The following is a 15,446-nucleotide window of genomic DNA, read 5'->3' as shown; positions in this document are numbered from 1 at the left end:
AGACTATACAAATAAATAGCAAACAAACTTTAAAACATTTTCTCTGTTCTTGGAAATTTAACAACAGGAGACATAAATGGCACACTGGGGAAAAACATGGCACAGAGAAAGAGACAAATTCTGAGTTCCTTTACAACTTGGTCTTTAACTGCAGACAAGTCATTTAGTTCCCTGGTTTTTACTTCTTCATATAGAAAATGTGATTTCTAAAATTCTTTCCCACTCCAAAAGTTTTATGAATTTTATGAACCAAAATCACAGGGGGAAAAAAGAGGAAATGTTAAAAATATTGAGATATTTAATCTATAACATTCATGTACTCATCCAAATTTTGATGAAGCTATTATTAAATAATAACAAGCAACATTTTTGTGTTTCCATAGAGGAGAAAGCACAAACACACACACACACACACCCATGACATATAGGTGGTATACTACATTATACATTATTGAGAAAAAAATGTTAGTATTTTTTGGTTGTAGATGGATACAATACCTTTATTTTTATGTGGTGCTAAGGATCAAGCCCAGTGCCTTCCACATGTGAGGCGAGCACTCTACTGCTGAGCCACAACCCCAGTCCAAAAAATTGTTTTTAAATTAAGGATGATGTCTATTTATTCTTAACTCTGGGAGGTTAAGTACATAGTTTTTGAAATATGAGAATATATCATTTCTAAGCCATTTACTGAGTTCAATCATATATATGTTATGATGAACATATATATGAATTATAATTATACCCATCATAACTATTCTAATGACAGTTTACTAAAAATAAAGAAGCAGGAGCATTTCAATTCCTTGCTTCCAAGAGAAGGTAATAATAGGCAGAAGTGATGAGCTAAAGTAGGGGTCACAAACTCAGATGCTTTCAGATGTCAGAGACAAATGAACTGAACATGCATGACAGCTTTATATAACACAATAGAGAATGGTAGGTCAGTGGCAGAAGTGTATGCCTTGCCTAGAAACAGCCTAATAAAAAATGTTTTTTAAACTATTGAGCTGGCCAAACAAAATGTTTTTTTTTTTTTTTTTTTTTTTGGGCAAGCCATCAATGACCTTGGTCTATGGTTGTTCTTTTAACCATAAGTAATGTGGTTTTTCTTGTAGGAAAGATAAGCATCTTTATCACTTAGCTTACTGGGATCTACAGTACCTCATAATTCCAACTATTCAAAATTGGTTCAAGAGAATATTTTAAAATCAAAATACTCTCATAATTTTTTAAAAATAATAAAAATTAAGCTTATGTTTGATAAGTAAAAATTGGGCACTTACTATATGATAAGGCATTATTAGTATCTCCTTAAGACAAGAGAGATTAGTACACTGTATAACAATGTAGATTTATTATTTTACTACTTAGGATAATTCTCTATTTAAAAAAAAACATTTAACACAAAGAATATTCACATATCTAACCTATAAATCCTTTATTTTACCTAGAAGAAAATACTTAGTCAAGAAAATTGCAGTAAGTGTGGGTTTAAAATAGAAATCACACCCACCACAACAATGCTTTTCCAGCTTTTTAGACTATAAGACAATTCCCAAGGTGTTCACACTTCCCTAGGGTATTTCACCCACTGCAGTGCAGGGATTGAACCCAAGAGCATTTTAACTGTTATTCAGAGAAAGAAAGTTATAAAGAATTTATGAATTAAACAGAGCAAGTATGATTAGCTCAAATCTTTGCATTTTTTTCAAGTATCTTCCTTTTGCAACCAAATTATATGGTTAGTTCCAACAATTCTACTTTAAGGTATATGCCCAAGATAATTGAAAAGTTATGTCCACACAGAAATTTGCACACAAATGTCAATAGCAGCATCATTCAGAATAACCAGTAAGTGGAAATAAAACAAATGCCCCCAAACACCCACCTTAACAGATAAACAAAATATACTAGGCATGATGGCACAAAACAATAATCCCAACTATGTGGGAGGTTGAGGTAGTAAAATCACAAGTTCAAGGTCAGCCTTGGCAACTTAATGATTTCAGATCTCAAAACAAAAAAATCAAAGGACTGAGAAAGTAGCTCAGGGGTGGAGAGCTCCTGGGTTCATCCCCAGTAGTGCACACATGCACAAACAAAATGTGACATATACATATAATGAAATGTTATTTGCCACATAATGGAAAAAAAATACCGATAGATGACACAACACATATGGATCTTAAATGTTGAGCTAAATTAATCAGACAAAAGAAAGCCACACATTATTTTATTCCATTTATATGAAATATCCAGATAGACAAATCTATTAGATTAGTAGATTAGTGTTTGTAAGTGGTTAGAAGAAGGAAAGAATGGGGAATGACTGCCAAGGACATAGGGTTCTCTGGGGGGTGATGAACATATTGTGGAATTAATGAAGATGGCACAACTATATGATCATACTAAAAATACTGAACTGTGCACTTTAAAAGGGCAAATATGGGCTGGGAATATACTTAATGGAGAGCACTTGCCTAGTTTCAGTGCCACTCTCACACACAAAGCAGGGGAAGAGAAGTAAACTAACAGGTCAGTGGTATAGCTTAGTGGTAGAATGTGTGCTTATATTGCACGAGAGGTCCTGGGTCCATTCCTCACCACAAATACATAAAAAAGTAAACTGTATTATGGTATATGAATTCTCTCTCAATAAAGTTATAAGGTATGTACTTATTATAACCTATTTATAATAAAAGATTTCAATTCTACTAAAAGGTGAGAGAATCCAATTGTGTGTGTGTGTGTGTGTGTGTGTGTGTGTGTGTGTGTATCATCATTATGGAAAGTGGTTTTGTTTTTATTAGTTTGTTTTTGTTTTGTATTAGGGATTGAACCCAGGGGCACTTTACCATTGAGCCATATCCCCAGTCTTTTTTGAGACAGGTCTCACTAAGTTGCTTATGTCCTCACTAAATTGCTGAGGCTGGCCTTGCAATCCTCCTGCCTCAGCTTCCTGAGTCACAGGGATTACAGGCATGTGCCATCATAACTGGCTGGGAAGATTTTTTTTTTTTAACCAAAAACTTCTCAAAACATTACTCTTAATAAAACAGAAGACAAAATAATTTTTAAACGCAAATATATTTAAAAAATTAAAACACCTAAGAAATGCAATCTATACATATGAAAAAGTAAAATATTTATGTGCATAACAAGTAGTAGCAATACTGACCATAAGCAGCAGTTAGTGTTTATGTTTCCTATATTTTGGTTTAACACCATAGTGGTAGTTTATTCTTTTTTAGGGAAATTATATAAGGTATATATAGCATATATAAGTAAGTTATAGAAGACTGTGTAATTGGAAATTAATTCCAAGTAACAGTGTTTCCTCTAAAAACACATTTCTTATTAAGCAAATTATTTTAAACTAGTGGACAACAAAATGAGCCGATAATTTAGTAAGCCCAAGATATATAGCTAACTTGCATAAAATTACATATGGCATTTAAAAAGTCTATTTCTAAAATATCAGTAATTCAGGCAATTGGGATTTCCAGAGGAGATAAATTGCCATTCATTTTATTTTATGAAGAAAAGGTCTGCTTTTAAGAACCTTACAGCCATGTTAAGAAATGTTACCACATACTTCAAAAATCAAAATGGTGAAACATATTCACCAATATGTTCTTTTACTGGTTGGTATTAGCCCTCAAACATTTAGCCCTCAAGCATTTCAGGGTGACTTATAAATGAGAACCTAATAATACTGATTATCTAAAGATGTAAGAAATAAAGTACTTGGATTGTCTAGAACTTTATTAGAAATATATCTGCTGACTTCACAAAACCAACTTTTATATATAAGCAAAATACTAAAATTTCTGATTTGGGAGAAATAAAATACAGTGAGTAGTTTTCTCTTCATCTCTAACTGTAAAAATCCCTTTTGCCTATTTATTTGACCCGTCTCTCTCTATTCATGCAATTTAATGAGCCCTCAGAAGAATTTACACATTTTTATACAGAATTCACATCTACATCAGTAAACTGCCAGTCCTTTTATATTTTCAGTGCCTTATCAAAATATGGGTAACAAAGTTCTTCATTCTATGAGGCAGGAAGATGTTTTCTAAGAACTTCTTTGGATGATGAAGATATAGTATCTGGGAAGGACACCTCAAATTCTATTAGAAGGTCACCACGTTGGTCAGGATTTTTTGGAAATGGCAGCCCATATCCAATAATTCTTCTTCTCATGCCAGGTTTCACAATATCATTTATTGACATAGGTATGTTTCTTCCATCCATTGTTGGCACATTAATTGAACAGCCACACAATGCCTAAAATGCACAAAATAAAATAGTTAACAAAACCTAAAACTTTTTAAAAATTTAAGTAAACATATTACCAAGTAGTAAAAAAAATATTATTAAGGTAAAATTTTAACTTCCTAAAGAATAATAATAGTTACAAAACTTTTTTTCCCATTAGAAAAATCCTTCAGGAAAAAAAAAAGAAAAGAAAAAATCTTCAAGACATTTATAATCAGAGATGTTACAAAAGATGGGAAAAGTTAAGAAAAAGAGAAAGGAGAAGTAAAGGATGCCTTTCACAATGCTTTGGTATGAAATGGATAAACTGAAGTTTATATTATAACAATCAAGACGAAGAAATTGGAATGCAAGAAAAGGAGAAGACTTAGAACTGGAAAGACCAAGATGGGAACAATACCTATTTCTCTATAAAACCAGAGGATAAGAAGAGTACACTTGTTTTAGTCAACAAATATTTACTATCTACTACATGCTACACAATTCCTATTGAACCACAGAGAGACCATCAACAAAGATGCCACCTCAGGAAAGCACAAGTAGCTCACAGAAACTTACAAGCAAACTAGTAATTATAGTCTGAACACAGAGGTCTTTTGTGAGAAAAAAGGCATTCACATTATCACCCTAGAAAGCTGGAGCTAAGCCTTGGACTAGGTGTAGGTACTGAGAAAAGTTGAAGAACAATAGTGCTGCATAGAGTAGAGGTGAGACTATGATAAGAATTATACAAAATAATAATAACAGAGCAAACTCAGGGAGAACATCTTTAGGTAGAAGTCAAATTTTAAAATGACCTTTTATTTTTAAGTCAAGTTTAGACTTTAATGTAGAAATTATGTAGAGCCACTTGAGAATTTTAGGCAGGACCTAAAATTGTCATGGCCATATTTCATGGGTTATAATCTACTTTGAGAAATAGTGCAAATAAGAACTCAAGAACTATACTGAAGTACTACTATTATGTTATTATTTATTATATAATAATTACTATAAAATATACATTATGATTTTAATACTTTGTTATACCATTATTACTCCAAATTAAAAATTTTAGAACACATCTTATAAATGGATTAAGGTGATGAGATTTCAGGGCAAATCTTATAAACAACAATTATAAAAACAGAATAGAGTTAATCCAGTATTAAGGTCTCATCATACATAATTCAGTTTGCACTTAAAATTGACATTTAAATGGTTAAATAATTAAACTTAGAAAATATAATTTCATAAAAGAGATTAAAGGTAGTACTAGCTCAGAGAGTTGTTATAAGGATTACCATAAAAAAGATACAATAAGTACAAAATAAATGTTAGCTGTCCCTCAGATTACTCCCTAAGATCAATCAGCTGCATAAATATGTTTAGTTTCAGAATCCTAGGTCCTATTAACTTACCTCCCGTAAACTAATTTTAGCATTATAAATTATATTTGATCCATCTCTTTTAAATTTGGGGTGATCTTTGTCTTTAATAATAAAAACAATGTCTGCTGGAATACTATTTGGTGTTTCATCTCCTTCCCTTGGAAAAGTAATTTTGGTGCCTTCTTTCCACCCTTTTTTAATCTCAATGGTGAGAATTTTGTCCTCAGTTCTATAACTCCTTCCATCAGGGTTTAACCTTTTCCGAGAAATCTTCATCCGTTTGGTGCAACCATTGTATATTTCTTCAAGTGATACTCTAAGTTCATGAATAACTGGAGGATCTTGTTTGAGACGGGATGGCCCCACAGAATTCCTGTCTCTAGGATATCCATTCATGCTGAATCCAAAGGCACTAAAAGGATCTCCATCTATTTCCATTTCTTCCGAATCTCTACCACCACCCATCCGTCTTCCAAAGAAGATTTCAAAGGGGTTGGAACCTCCAAAAAATGCTGCAAATGTGGCATGAGGATCACCATGAAAGGTGTACCGGAAGGTACCTCCTTGTCCATCAGTACCTCCTGCTCCTCCTTTCAACCCTAAGTGAAGAGATAAACATGATTACACAATGTTTGCAACTCTTTGACAGTTAAACTTTCAAAAACTATAATGCTCAGAAAATTTGGCCAAATTTGGGTTGCAATTTATTAATAATGGTCATAAATATAATTATATCTAAATACAAATAACTAAATAACTTCTAAAAATTCCATCCCAAGTTAAATTTCTAACTTTCAAATTCTTCCTCCAAATTTTTAGCTTTAATACTTTATTCCTGGGCTGGGGATGTAGCTCAGTAATTGAAAGTTTGCCTACCATGTTTGAGGCTTTGGTTTAATCCTCACTCAATACTACACATACATACAAATATAATAATAATTTATTCCTGAGTATTTGTTTTATAATGAGTAAGAAAAAATTTAAGAATCCCTTATCTCATAAACTACTGGTTTGGCATACTGAAGTATACAAATATAAGTTTTTAAAATTTTTCAGTTGAAAGGTGTTTAGTAATCAATGCAAAATCTGAAGTTTAAGTACCACTATAATCAATAAATAAAATTAATAATATATAGTTCCATATACATACTAACTTTATTTCAGGCCATCTTTTACTGTTTAAGAACTAAGAAAGAAACTCTGTGGCAGAGAGGAAAAAAATTACAACAATGAGGACACACTATGACAAATGGTTTTTTAGACACATTTAAATTGTTTTTGTAGTACTGTGGACTGAACCCAGCGGTGTTCTACCCCTGGGCTAAATCCTACTCCTTTTCACTTTGTAATCTGAGATAAGGTCTGGCTACATTGCCCAGGCTAGTCTTGAATTTGAGATTAAACTGCTTCAGCCTCCAGAGTAGCAGGGATTACAGGTATGTGCCACCACACCCAGCCTAAGGTTCTTATACCTAAATACCAAAATTTGTTTATTTAGGCATATATCATCATAATTTTATTCTAAAAACAAGACTAAAATCAAGAGCTGTAAATATTCCTCCCATGTAAATGGATTTTGACTGGTTATTTCTGTCTATTGTGGACAACCCACTTCAGACTGCAGTATAGTGACATTTTGCTTAGAGGCTCAACTAAGTAAGATTAGCTTACAAAAGATTACATATATTTGAAAAAGCATTTTCTACTATATGCTAAAGAAAGATTCTACTAAAACCAATTAAACAACAGCATAGTGATCTTTTAAGGGGTCGATACTGAGATTAAAATCATCAAAGTCTCTGAGGCAACCTTATGGGAATTCCTAACCAAGGGAACCAGGAGGAAAATAAGATTATAAAACTGATAAGTGCACAAAATAATTTAAAGTTCCACTGGAAATAGTCTGCATGCTCTCAAAGGGAGAGCATATTTCTTATTCCATATTGGCTTCTTCCATTAAAAGGTATATATGTATTCTACACCATCAAACAGTCACAACTCATGTCTAAATTTTTACCTTTATCCATGAACAGAAATCTCAAGAGATCTAATACTCTGAAAATGTCAAAATTGAAGGATATAACCAAATAGCAGTTAGAGAAATTCCTTGTAGAAACTCAATGACAAGAATATGCTGGATAATAACTTTTAATATGCAGTTCATCCAAAACTCATATGTGTGTGTGTGTGTGTATTTATGTATTTATTTATTTATTTTTGGACTGGGAACTGATGCCAAGGGCACTTTACCATTGAGCTACATCTACAGCCCTTTTTATTCTGAGACAGGGTTTCACTGAATGGACCAGGCTAACCACAAACTTAAAATCCTTCTGAGCTGCTGGGATTACAGTCGTGTATCACTGTGCTTGGCTTTTTTGGGGGGGAGGCGGGGCAGTACTGGGGATTGAACCCAGTGCAGTGTCAATCTACCACTAAGCAACATATCCAGCCCTTTTTATTTTGGGACAAGGTCTCAGTAAGTTGTCCAGGCTGGCCTTTGAACTTGAGATTTTTCTGACTCTGCCTCCCAAGTAGCTGAGAATAGGTGGGGTATAGCTCAGAGATAGGGTACTATGCATAGCATGTTAGAGATCCTGGGTTTGACACCTAGTTCCAAAAATAAAATAATCCAAGTTGCTAATATTAAAGACATGTGCCACTGTGCCCAGCTTCCCTTTTATAAATTTTACTAGTACAATTATATTCCCCATGTTAAAAGCTAATGACATATTTCTTTAAATGAAAGAATACATATATAACTCAAGGTTATAACCAAGTAACTAAAATGAATTATTTCAATAATTTTATCCTTAATCACACAGATTCACAGAGTATAATTATTTATTGGAGAGTAAAGTAAATTAGGGGCTGGAGATGTAGATCAGTGGTACAGAGCTTGCCTGTCATGTCTAAGGTCCTGGGTTCAATCCCAACTAGTACAAGGGAAAAAATTTGAAAAAAGTTAAGAAAATTGGTTAAATTAGCTTTTTAATCTAACTTTCTAAAAGCCAAAAAGTCTAAATGCTTTGGAGCCATAATGAATTCATGGAAAGAATAACATTTTAAGTTATTACATCATGGGTTTGGCTTTCCCTAAAACCTCTCCCCACTCTGCCAAAAATGGTAACTCTGTCAGGATTACTGAATCCCTAAAAAGATTCATACATAGTCTGAAGTATTGTTTATCAAAACTGACAAAAAGCCTCCAATGCAGCTTTGAGGTTTTCCTAGATATTAAATGGTCAATTATGTGGCTCAGATAAAGAACAAAGCTACTACAAAGCTGAGAAAATTCTATCAAAATTCATGCCACTATTATACAACATGAATTATTATGTAAGTATCATTTGCAATACAGCACTTGAATTATAACAAGCATGTCATCAACTATAGTTAATCATATGCAGTTTAACTGTTAATGGAAAACTTTAATATTCAACTGGATTTCTTCTTCCATCCAAAATATTTTCTAGATACCATCATCTCTTTGTGTGATCAAGGAATGCATTCTAAAACATCTGCCTATTAGTAGGTCTGCTGTTATTTTTAAAACCAACCAACAAATTTGCTATCTAAAAACAAATATTTATTGGGAATACTGTCCATAGCAATGACTTCCCCTAGTTAGTTAACTTGATTAAAAGATTATCAAAAGAAGAAATACTGGAAAAGAATTACAATTTCAAGGAAAAAATGATACTATTTAAATAACTCTTACATTAAGGAGATCTAATATGTAAAAATCCAGACTTACAACAAGACTTTAGAGTTATAGAATATGAGATCCTTTAAAGTTTAATTCACAAAAATCCAATTAACTTATATATTTTTAGAATATGTAATGATAAATACCAAAGAGATTCAATTGATTAAACATATAAGTTAAAGAAGCTAGCATAAAGATTAATAAACTAAATGTAAATTTAATCATATAAACACCACTTTTTAGTACTTGAAGGAAATTGAGTAAACTGTAAGCAGTAAACAAAATATGGAAGGCATAAAGAAAAAGACATGCTAGAGCATTAGAATGATGTTATTAGAAACATGCTAGAGCACTAGAATGATGTTATTAGAAATCTTTTTTTTTTTTTAATCTTTTAATGCAAACCTCTGTTAACATTCACTGGACTATTCAGAACTACACCTAAAACTTTTGGGAGAGAGTGGTTCAAATTCCAATCCTAAATTTCTGTGGTTCTGTTTTTTGCTTTCAAAGGATTTAACTACGGAGAAAATTTATTTTTTAAAAATTGATTACATTCCCTAAAATTCACTCTTTGTAAATATGTTTTGTGCCATCAACAAACCACTTATGGAACATTTCCATAATTCCAAAGAGTTCTCCAGTTCCTATTTGTAGCTAATCCCTATTCCTACCTTCAGCCCTAGGCAAGAAGATCTGCTTTTTTCTCTATGAATTTGCCTTTTTCAAATATTTCATACAAATGGAATCATATAAAATGTAATCTTTCATAATGGCTTCTTTCAGTTGGCACTTTTTAAGGTTCATTCATATTATAGCATGTTTCAGTAAAATGGTCCTTTTAACTACTAAATAGTATCCCATTGATGTATATACATTTTCTTTTTTTATTTACTTTTTATTTTTTAAATTTATTTATTTTGCATTATAGTTCTTAATACACCATTATACAATCATTTGTCATATCTCTGATTACATATAAGGTATGTTGACACCAAATTCACATCTTCATACATGTATTTTATATAATGATGAGAATCTCCTTTCACCATCCATGCTATTCCCATTCTCCCTTCCTTTCCCTCCCACCCCCATTCCCTATCTAGAGGTGATCTTCCTCCCTTGTTTTCCCTCCCAACCCCATTTTGAGTCACCCCCCTTATATCAGAGAAGACATTCTGCATTTGTTTTTTTGGGATTGGCTAACTTCACTTAGCATAATCTGCTTTAAACCATCCACTTCCCTGCAAATGCCATGATCTTATTATTTTTTATTGCTGAGTAATATTCCATTGTGTATAAATGCCACATTTTTTTTTTATCCATTCATCCACTGAAGAACATCTAGGTTGGCTCCACAGTTTAGCTATTGTGAATTGTGCTGCTATAAAGATTGATGTGGCTATGTCCCTGTAATATGCTGTTTTTAGGTCCTTTGGGTATAGTCCCAGAAGAGGAATAGCTGGGTTAAACATTTTCTTTATTCACTAACTAATTGATGCTACTTTTGATGTTTTCTATTTGGTGCTGTTACAAATAATGGTGCTATGGACTTTCAGGTACGTCTTGTATAATATGTTTTTGTTTCTCCTTTATAGATTAAGATTCCTAAGAGTAGAATTGTTGAGTCATAAATAGGTTAAGTTTAAAATATCTTTTTTTGGGGGGATACTGAGGGTTGAAACCAGGGGAACCTTACCACTGAGCTACATCCCAGGCCCTTTTTGTTTTGAGACAGGGTCTTACCAAGTTGCTAAGGCTGGCCTCACCTTGCAATCCTCTTGCCCCAACCTCTCAAGTCACTGGGAGGATTACAGGCCTATGTCATCCTGCCTAGCTAAAACATCTCTATCTCTGTCCATTTTCTTTTTTAATTAAAGCATTTTAAGTTACAGATTAGAGATATTTCAGAACACAATGATTCTCTTAATTCCTAAATACATATATTTAGTAACAACTAAATTTCATGATTCTTTATTTCTACTGTACCAGCTCCAACAATATAATAATTAAAAGTGGGGGAAAAGAATATCCAGTAAACTGATAGTGTCTCCATAGTCCTAAAATTCAGTATTTTGTTATCACTAAAGAAACCTATGAAACCAGGCCTGCAGGCCAGACAGAGTAATAAAAAGCCAAGAAAAAAATGTTTTCCCACACTTTCACAGTGTATCTAAAGGGGATAAGCTGCTCAGGGTCAAACCCTGCACCTATCCATCATTGAGCTACATTCCCATCCCCTAAATTAATGAGATATTCTGAGTAAGGTCAAATAATAAATATGATACTTCTCTTTGAAGGAAGAATAATTCTAAAAAATAATTCAAATACCTTCATTTAACTGTATTTTCAAGTAATCTATAACTATGGAACATTTGTGAATAATTCAATGTTTATAAAAAAACATATCCTCTCCCCACTCTTTCTTTCTATAGCTTATACCAATTATCTGAATTAGAAACAACAACAACAAAAAGATTCAAGGCATATAGATGATCCTCATTTTGTTTTTAAAAATTCACTCACTGATGATGACCAATAAAAATCAAACTTGGAAAAAATAAATTACTCAAGAAAAGCACTATTAATACAAGGGCTGGGGTTGTGGCTCAGTGGTACAGTGCTTGCCTGGTATGTGTGAGGCACTAGGTTCAAGCCTCGGCACCATATAAAAATAAATAAATAATATATAAATAAATAAAATAAAGGTATTATGTTCATCTACAACTAAAAAACAATATTTTAAAAAAGAAGTAGTAATATAGCCACGAAAACTGTACCATTTGGTGACTTGAAAATTCTGATGACAAATATCCTTAATAAACCTGAATCCCTATGGCTTTGTCACAGATAAACTTGAGCAATCAATGAGATAGATGCAGCCAAATACCTTATATTTAAAGCAGTGGATATCTACTCTTTCATGTGAATTTACAGTGCCACTCCATGTTCACAGATTTCTTTACAAAATTATAAATAACTCCTTCAAAAAGAGTAGTAGATTACTGATAGTATCTCAAAATCCTGCTTAGCTTTTGAAATGAACCAAATCATGGTATTTTGAGTAGTATGGCCATAGGGAATATGCACTATTTTGTCCCTTTATATTTACAAGACCTCACATTGCAGATCCTCACCACACCAAAACAAGCAGCATAAACTTCAATTTTGGCAACTTACAGATGAAAATGAAAAACAAGACAAGAGGTAAAAACCCTTTAAACACAATCACCCTGCTTGTCTCCATTTAATTTGTTTAATTCAAAATGATAAGTCTCTGCTTGGCTCTATTTTAAGAATATACTTCTAATTAGCAAAATCTGATGTTAAAATGCAATAAAGAAAGCAAAGGGATAACAAAAAGTTTTCATAGCTACAATAATTTAAAAAACATTCTGAGAGAAAAACTAATAATAAAATATTGATTTTAAATTTTGAAAATATACCAGGAATTGTAGGAATTAAAAGGTTTTTGTTGTTGTTGTTAATTAGCAATTTAAAATAGTTTTACTTTATTGTTTTATATATATATATATATATATAGAGAGAGAGAGAGAGAGAGAGAGAGATGATAAACCTGATTTAAAACCCAGAATGATAAAAGGAGAATCATAAATTATCCCTATTTATGGTGTTCACTAATTTCTGATCACACAATGTAAGAAACAAAAGTATGGCATGGAGAGAAAAGGGAAGTTGTCATGCTTTCCTCTACACCTAGATAGTAAAATTTCAGAAGGAATTATTACTTAAAAGAAAATCAGTAATTGTTCTAACTAGGTGGCCATTTTAGGTCAAAAACTGTATTTCTGGGATCTCATTTTTCTTGGCACACAATTACTGTTTACAATTAAGCTAAAAACTTGTTCTGGTATTTTATGACATCAGGAAAATTCTTTCCTCTCCAGGCAAAATGCCAAAAACAACGAGAAGCTAAATGCCTGCGCCTTCTGCTTCTAAGACAGACGACTTTGTCTTGTTCAGTCTAAACTAGCCTTGCTTTAAGAAAGGCAAAAATAAAAAATAAAAAAATTAAAAAAATAAAAATTTTCTTTTTGTTTGTGTGAATAAAAGATAAAGAACCCAGAATTTGAACGTGTAATCTTAAAAAATTTTAAATCATTATTGATTCTGGCAGAAAATACATCAGAAAACAAAACAGGTTGCATAAGACTTTTGACAAAATTCATTGATGGGTATGGGAATTTAAGGTTTCTATTTAAATATACAGTGTTAACAACAAAAGTCTAATGGTAGAGTATGTATAATACAAAATGCTAAAATCCCCCATAAAAGGCAAACAAGGACATTTCATTCATAGCTATGCAATACTCATTCATATAATCAGGGATGAAATCTTGTTCTTATCTATAACTTGTTTATTTTTGACATGTCCGAGGATCTAATTTAATGATAACCACAAGTCTAAGAAAGGAGAGATGAAGAAACAAAAAGATACACACAAAATACTTACCTTCTTCCCCAAACTGATCATATATTTCTCTCTTTTTAGGATCACTCAACACTTCATAAGCTTCTGCGACCTCTTTAAATTTTTCCTCTGCTTGAGGAGATTTGTTCTTGTCTGGATGAAATTTGAGGGCTTGTTTTCGGTAAGCCTTTTTAATATCTTCATCGGAAGCTCCTTTTTCAATTCCCAAAATGCAATAATAGTCTTTCCCCATTTCGAATGCCTTGAAATGAACTTAGATTTCCCTTTGTGAAAGAAAACAGCGTCCCCAGTCTTAGCAATATAATTCTAAGAAAAATAAACCAAGCTGGGTATTTTAAAAGTTAAAGCAAATCAGCAATTTAGCTAGCTGTCTTAAGGCAGCAAGCAGACAACGTCTCCGTGTTTAATTCCTTCCCAACAGCTCACTTACAGATAAATATACACTACACAAGAGACGGCCTCCTTTGGATCCTCCCATTTTCACTACGTGTCTCTGTACTTTCTAGAACAGCAAATGCTACAGGACGTCACTTTCCCAGCTGCCTCTAGTCAAAGTACTGAGCTATGTTTTCTCCTCCTCCGTGATTAACTATTCATTTTCCTTCTGGCTCTATCATTTTTATTTCCTATTTAAGACGCTAAGTAGATTTAACAAACCCAGTATTTCAACATGGAATGTTATAACCACATATTTATTTACTCCATTCTAGGTGAAAAAGCCACAAAAATAATTACAGCCATTAAGCATTCCATGTTATCAAGTTACTATACAAGTGCCTTGAACTTATTTTAGGTATTTTAATTTTAAGTCATTTAATTGTAAAACATACAATACTAAAATATAGGTTTTTAAAATGTTTTCAAATAATTTGCTTCATTTAAAAAAATTCCTGGGGTTTATCAATCAGAAACTGAAATTATATCAATTTTACATTGTAAAAAGGTTATCATAAAGTTAAAAACCAGTATTTTAAAATGAAGACTTAAATGATCTGAATTAGCTTTTTGATTTTTTGTAGTATACAAGAGTTAGCAGCTCTAGGAAACCAGTATTTTTTGTAAAAACTTAATACCTGAATTTTCTATTAATTTAAACTAAAACAGCATGAGACTCACCCCCACATCCCCACTCCTGGGGTCACTAAAGAATTTTTGTAATGCAGGAAAGTTAGGAAAAAAGTATCAGGTTACAGATAATACATACTCATATTCCTTATTAAGATCAAACTAAAATCTAGATATGCTATTTAAAAGGGCAGTAATATGGAAATATGTTTTCCTTTTCAAATACATTTCCCCTAATTAGAAATACATACTCATTGATAAAGATTTTGGAAAACACAGAAAAAAAAAATCTCTCCATCATACCAGTTTAGGTAATTCTGTTAAATGTTAGTCTATCTCCTATTCCCTTCTTCTATGAATATTGATGGTTATTTTCTATAAAATTTTTGGTTTTTATTAACAAAGTTTAAATAACAGCATTCATATTTATATATCCTCTGATGCCTGTTTCCTCATATTTTTTAATATTTTGAGACATTTTCATGTATATAATATCTTTTATCTGTATGGTTTTCTCATCTTTTAAAAAATGTTCCCATTTATTTTTTCTTTTTTTGGTGGGAGC

At 32.2% G+C, this 15,446-nt stretch overlaps 1 protein-coding gene across 1 annotated transcript; it reads right to left on the bottom strand.

Annotated features, from left to right (window-relative positions):
* Positions 1-275: 275 nt before the first annotated feature.
* On the bottom strand, positions 276-14,272 carry Dnajb4 (DnaJ heat shock protein family (Hsp40) member B4). The gene is made up of 3 exons (XM_026409283.2): positions 13,838-14,272; positions 5,685-6,253; positions 276-4,293 (listed from the first exon to the last, which is right to left on the bottom strand). Exons 1-3 carry the CDS (start codon positions 14,046-14,048, stop codon positions 4,060-4,062), a joined length of 1,014 nt encoding a protein of 337 aa, XP_026265068.1. The 5' UTR covers positions 14,049-14,272; the 3' UTR covers positions 276-4,059.
* Between the last annotated feature and the right edge of the window lie 1,174 nt (positions 14,273-15,446).

The sequence above is a fragment of the Urocitellus parryii genome, chromosome 11 (assembly GCF_045843805.1).
Source record: "Urocitellus parryii isolate mUroPar1 chromosome 11, mUroPar1.hap1, whole genome shotgun sequence".
NCBI classification, from domain to species: Eukaryota; Metazoa; Chordata; class Mammalia; order Rodentia; family Sciuridae; genus Urocitellus; species Urocitellus parryii.
The sequence above is the reverse complement of the archived record's forward strand: the minus strand, read 5'-3'. Positions and strand labels throughout refer to the sequence as shown.

Bases quoted from the DNA above. Each gene is read 5' to 3' on its own strand.
- Dnajb4 (XM_026409283.2), bottom strand. From the start codon at position 14,048: ATGGGGAAAGACTATTATTGCATTTTGGGAATTGAAAAAGGAGCTTCC. The intron at 6,254-13,837 runs GTAAGTATTTTG...CTCTTCACTTAG, and splicing joins TGATCAGTTTGGGGAAGAAG to GGTTGAAAGGAGGAGCAGGA. The intron at 4,294-5,684 runs GTAAGTTAATAG...TGTGCATTTTAG, and splicing joins CTAAAATTAGTTTACGGGAG to GCATTGTGTGGCTGTTCAAT.